Source organism: Cryptomeria japonica, chromosome 11, assembly GCF_030272615.1.
Source record: "Cryptomeria japonica chromosome 11, Sugi_1.0, whole genome shotgun sequence".
Lineage (NCBI taxonomy): Eukaryota > Viridiplantae > Streptophyta > Pinopsida > Cupressales > Cupressaceae > Cryptomeria > Cryptomeria japonica.
This window is the reverse complement of record NC_081415.1, coordinates 656,800,360-656,806,472: the sequence shown is the minus strand read 5'-3', so window position 1 is coordinate 656,806,472 and position 6,113 is coordinate 656,800,360. Positions and strand designations below refer to the sequence as shown.

General features: G+C 34.8%; 1 protein-coding gene across 1 annotated transcript; it reads left to right on the top strand.

Moving 5' to 3' along the window:
• The first annotated feature begins 754 nt into the window (after window positions 1-754).
• On the top strand, window positions 755-5,752 carry LOC131041197 (2-oxoisovalerate dehydrogenase subunit alpha 2, mitochondrial). The gene is made up of 9 exons (XM_057974210.2): window positions 755-1,581; window positions 3,077-3,214; window positions 3,384-3,566; window positions 3,895-4,052; window positions 4,262-4,361; window positions 4,474-4,585; window positions 4,720-4,859; window positions 5,076-5,261; window positions 5,420-5,752. Exons 1-9 carry the CDS (start codon window positions 1,231-1,233, stop codon window positions 5,585-5,587), a joined length of 1,536 nt encoding a protein of 511 aa, XP_057830193.1. The 5' UTR covers window positions 755-1,230; the 3' UTR covers window positions 5,588-5,752.
• Window positions 5,753-6,113: the final 361 nt, after the last annotated feature.

The following is a 6,113-nucleotide window of genomic DNA, read 5'->3' as shown; positions in this document are numbered from 1 at the left end:
ACTCTTTATATCCAAGATAGAGAAGAGAGATAGGAGTGAGGGAGAGAGAGGTTGAGAGAGACATAAAGAGAGGTTGAGAGAGATATACAAAAAGAGGGTATTTTTATATATAATAACTTAGTTGTAGTCAATTTTTTTATTGCTCTTTTAAGGTATTTTTCTTGAAAGACATCTCTTTTGTATATTATTTATTTTATTAATATAATTGCATATTTCCAAAAAAAAAGACTCTTTATTTGTTTTGTTTTGTATTCCAAAGATGCCACTCTTAGGAGGCTAAATTTAAAAAGATTAGGTAATATATAAAGTTAATATATATGAATTCATTATCAATTCATAGCTATCGTTGTCCATCGCATAATCAATTCAAAGCTATCATTGTCCATTGAAACCCTCACATAGAATACGATTTGCTTAATCCTATACCAATTGATCAAATCACTACATAAATATATAAAAATAAATAAAATATTACTAATTCACCTTTCACACGTTTTGGACATACCCATTACAAACCAAAATACCCTGTTACTGATTTATGTTTTAAAATATAAAAAAAAACCAAATTTGTGAGCAACACTTGTTAATTGAATCCGCTGACTCACTTTTTCAATTTTCATGATTGCGATTATACCCTGAAAGATAAGATGGGAAATACCGTGGGGACTCAAAATTGCTGTGTCATAAACTCTATCCCACATTGTTCCATCAAATCTCAATTATTATTATTTTTTTTTGGTAGTTATGGGATGTTGATAAGCAATCCATCATTCCAAAGAACTGGGCATTTTTAATGGAGTTGCCTTATCATTATTTGGGGGTTATTGGAAAGATGATAGGCGAATGCATCATTCCAAAGAACTGGGCGGGAGGAAAACGTTGTACACTACGGTGTCAGAATTGGGTATTTTCATTGGAATCATTCCAAAGAACTGGGCGGGAGGAAAACGTTGTACACTACGGTGTCAGAATTGGGTATTTTCATTGGAATCTATCTTTTTCCTCGATATGCATTGTCGGATTCATAGATCTTATCCCCATTTAATAGTAACTAGAAAGTTTAATATAAGCGCTTCTTGTTTATAACAAGCCAAGAGGAGGGAAGTTAAAATGTACATACTGTAATGTGTTAGTTATTTAATTAATTGCCTTCTGGGAGTGCTCCGCATTGGGTTTTCAAAACCAGTATATTTCTCTTCCTGGTTTTGCGTGTAACTAAATTGCCTTGGGATGTCTTTTCCATCAAATTCCTTTTCCAGAGTATGGTGGAATTCGCTTGTGCAAAGTCGTTTGTTGCAGAGGATATCAAATAATTCTGATGGTGTCTGTAATGGGCCAGGGCCCTATAGTTTTTTGAGACCTTTGGGTGCACAAAGATGGGATTCTGGAACACAAAGCCGGAATTTTGTAACCCAAAAGCAGAACCCAATTCAAAAGCATTTGGTCCATGAAGCTTTACAATCTTCCGGCAAATCGGTGCATTGTGGGTGGAGGCATTGTGGGATTAGAACTGAAGCAGAGAAAGGTGTGGCTGAGTATTCCAGCCAAGAGCTTGCTTCGGAAGATGATGGCGAAAACCAGGTCTGTTTTCTGGAAATTGGAATAAGTGTGAAATTTTAGTCTATTATCATTCTGGTTATCTGTCTTTTGGTAACATGACAAGAAATCCCTGTTGATTAAAAAGGTTCGAAGGTATTAAACTGCTAAAATGCTAAAATTTGTGTTTGTTGCAGAAGGGAGCATATATTCATAGTATTTTCATTTTCTAAAGAGAAATAATGCTCAATACGTTTCCAGGCTACCATCAAGTAGTGCCTCCATATGGCAAGGGAGTAAGCGTAGGAACCCCATATGGAGTTAGGCATCCTCTGGGGTAGATATAGTTTTGGGTAGTGTCAAATGCTAAACTAGAGTCATGGATTACTTTCATTCCCATATAGTAAAGTCCTTTGCACGCATGATAGAAATTGTTGCAGAGCTTAATACGGCATTCCTATACAATGTTACCGAAAGGCAAATAACCTAGGGCTGTCACGCCTAAACTTGTTTATCAAGGAAGTTGTGCTAATTAGGCTCTTTATTCTCTGCAACAATCGTTTGCCAAATCAGAAAAAACAAACATTTGAAAAACTAATATTGAAATTTGTCATAATTTCTGTCTTTTGGTCTGTCATATGAAATCATGTATTCGGACATACATTTTTTTAATCAGTCTTCCAAAGATACTCTACATTTTAATTCTGAATGAAGGATACCATCTGTGGAAAGTAAAATTATGTAGTAATTACCATAGTTACCCTGGGTGAACATCATTGGTTGTTATTTGTTAAGTTTCAAGCTCAAGATGATATATATACTTTTGTACCTGTAAATAGTTGAATGACTGTATTTTTTATGAAGATAATTAAGATTTTGAAATTTTTTAATGATGACAAACTTAAAAATTTTCTTACCCCTGAAACTTTAGAACCCCCATTTTTTCGGTTGTAGTAATTTCCTGTGAGCGACTAAACAATTAAAAGTTTGGCTAGTCACTGTTGGTATCTATCCAAGTGCAGCCTGATATATGCAGTGTTGGGGGTGTCAGTCCACACTCTAGGTCTGTCATGAAAGGACATGTAGCTTAGAAGTGCAATAGCCCATTGGCTAGGGGGTGTACCTGGGTTCATATTCCATCCTAAGCATGCGACGTAACATCAAAATGTGAAAGAAATAGCTTCACAATCCACTTACAAACTTGGATGTTCCTTAACATCTAAAAGATTAATTGATGTCATTTAAAACAATCTGAACAGCAATCTTAATTCTCAACTCGGAAATTGCAATTCACTAATGTGGTTCATTTGGGAGAAGGTGTGAATAACACCCCAACATATTTCATAATAATGTTGTTTAAAACTATTGATTCTGTTTGATATTCATTATTGAGTATGAGGCCTGTATCAAAATACAGAACCAAGGCCATTCAGAGAAGATATTTTTTATTTGCTGAATATGAATTCAATTTTTTAATCCTAGAAAGTGGATGGCTTTAAAGTAGAGCACTACTTTACATGCCTTTTTTTTGAATGGACAGTTTCTGGAGTTTCCAGGTGGGAAAGTTCAATTTACTTCTGAAATGAGCTTCATATCAGAGTCTTCAAATACTCGTGTACCTTGCTACAGAATTCTGGATAATTATGGACATCAGATTGCAACTGATGGTATATATGAGGTGAAGACTTTTAAGAATTTTTACGAGAATCTTTTACATGTTATGTGGAGTAATTTGATGAAGATATTATCAATGCTGAATAGGTTACATATGACATGAAATACTCAAAAGATATGAAATTTATTGGAAATGAATTACGTCTCATCTACAGGATTTTACACTATGGCAGGTTAACAAAGAATTGGCATTGAAAATGTACGATAGTATGGTAACTCTTCAGGTAATGGACATCATCTTTTATGAAGCTCAAAGACAAGGCAGAATTTCTTTTTATCTAACATCTATTGGGGAAGAGGCTATCAATATTTCATCAGCAGCTGCTTTGAGTATTGATGATGTTATTTTTCCTCAGGTAAATAACTCATTTGCCTTGATATTAACTAGTTATATCTAGATTTAGAATTTTTTGTCGGTTGGGTTCATAAGGCTTCAAAAAGCATGAAATTCCAGTGGTATATCTTTTCTTAAGCCAGGATTGTTTTCACACATTAATTTTTTTACATTTTTAGAAAGATTTTTTTATATTTTTACGAAATCACTTTAAGAAGCAGATTGAGTTGTATATTGTTTATTCCTCTGGAATTGTTATTTACTTGTTTCTATTGCTGAAAATACTGTAACATCACTCATGCATTAAGGGGGGCCTCTACTCAGCTGGACCTTGTCTGTGTTATGTACAGTATAGGGAGCCAGGTGTTCTCCTGTGGCGTGGTTTTACATTACAAGAATTTGCAAACCAGTGCTTTGGGAATGCGGCTGATTATGGCAAGGGCCGGCAGATGCCTATACATTATGGATCTAATGCATTAAATTATTTTACTATATCTTCACCTATAGCGTAAGGATCTTGTTTACTCAAATGATGATTATTTTTATGGACTAATTATGCAATTGCATTATTTATTTTGACTTTTTCCTTGATAGTGCTGTGGACTTTTGGCAGTTTTTTACTACACTAGTTACTAGATGAATACTGTTTCATCACATCATGCTATGAATAACTAGCACGACCGGTTCCAAATCTCATTTTATCCTTATGCTTGCCAGAACACAGATTCCTCAGGCAGTAGGTGCAGCATATTCACTAAAAATGGACAAGAAACAAGCTTGTGCAGTAACTTATTTTGGTGATGGTGGATCTAGTGAGGTCAGACTCAAACTTTATCTGTTTTTACACGCACAATTAGTTTCAATCAAATGAATGCCCAATTATTTCAATTTTTGTTTTCATTGTGTCTTACTCTTCCTTTTTCTACCAGGGAGATTGTCATGCTGCATTGAACTTTGCAGCAGTTCTAGAAGCTCCAGTTATATTTATTTGCCGAAACAATGGATGGGCAATCAGCACCCCATCTTCAGAACAGTTTAGAAGTAACTCGCAGCTCTGATTTTTGAACTGTGGATTTATAGTCAATTGTTAAAATTATTGCATCTATTTTGAGAGCCTCCTCTTGATTTAATTTATTATTTGTTTCCCGGTTGTCTTCCTGTTCAACAATTTTTAGGTGATGGTATTGTTGTTAGAGGGCATGCTTATGGGATTAGAAGCATTCGAGTAGACGGCAATGATGCACTTGCCATGTACTCCGCAGTTAGAATGGCGCGACAAATTGCAATCAACGAGTGCAAACCTGTATTAATAGAGGTACAAATTTTTGCTCTATTTCACATCCTTTTTACTCAATGTGTTTTGTACTTGTGCTGAATCATAATTGTCTGCAAGTGCAGACAAGCCTAAAGCTTAATGTGTGCATTTGAATTTAAAGTTGCAATTTGTCACCTAGATGGTAGAAAACATGGTAGAAAACAAGAAAACATATGCCCAGAAACCTCTAACAGATTATTGCAATTATGTGCTCAGGCACTTACATATCGAGTGGGTCACCATTCAACATCTGATGATTCAACCAAATATCGTAGAATAGATGAAATTGAGCACTGGAAGATAAAACATGATCCTGTTTCAAGGTTTAGAAAGTGGCTGAATCGAAATAATTGGTGGAATGAGAAGGATGAATTAGAACTTAGGAATGAAATACGAAACAAGGTAAATCTGAGGAGTTTACATACTCTATCTAAAGAATTTTACAGTTTTCAATGTTCTATAACTGCTTTTAGACCTTGGTTTTGTTCTTTTGCTTGTCTTTTAGTTATTCTCAATTCTATCACCTAACTTTGTAAAACTCACATTTTCTGTCTGATCAGATTTTACAGGCCATTCAGGTTGCTGAGCGCATGGAAAAGCCAGGCATAGAAAATCTTTTCTCTGATGTGTATGATAAAGTTCCATTAAATCTCCAGGAACAAGAAAAAGACCTCCGTGAAATGGTTGCACGACATAAAGAAGATTACCCAAGTGATGTACCTCTATAGAGACAGAATATGAATAATATAACTCTTCACGTTTTCTCAGTAGAACATGATTCATTGATCAACACTTCCGTGAAGTAGAGGGATGCCTATACATTTGATGGATCATTGGTCTGCTAGCTTCTATATAACCAAATTAATTATATATTTAGACTTGGCTGTATATCATGTAGCATAATTCATCATGCTTGCACCTGTGCATTTCAAATTGAATTGTTGTTTAAAAGAATAACAATTCATCTCAACTACTCTAACCTGACACAATAATAGCTAGTTTGTCAATTAGCAGTTTCTGACTGAGACAATGGTAAAATCACCAATGGATATTGTCATCAAGCTGTAAACGCCACCTAATGAACCATGCAGAATGTCTGGAGATACAATCTCTTCAATGAAAACCAACAGCAGAAACTTTATTTTTACTAATTCTGCCAGTACTTCCATTTTCCAAATGCAGAACTAATAACCATCTCCATATTATAGTTAATCAGAAACATTTAAGGGTCAAGATGAGAGAATGTGACATTTA

Excerpts from the sequence above, each read along its gene's own strand:
- LOC131041197 (XM_057974210.2), top strand. The coding sequence starts at position 1,231 with ATGTCTTTTCCATCAAATTCCTTTTCCAGAGTATGGTGGAATTCGCTT. Across the intron at positions 4,053-4,261 it reads ACTATATCTTCACCTATAGC|AACACAGATTCCTCAGGCAG; the intron begins GTAAGGATCTTG and ends TATGCTTGCCAG. Across the intron at positions 4,860-5,075 it reads GCAAACCTGTATTAATAGAG|GCACTTACATATCGAGTGGG; the intron begins GTACAAATTTTT and ends TTATGTGCTCAG.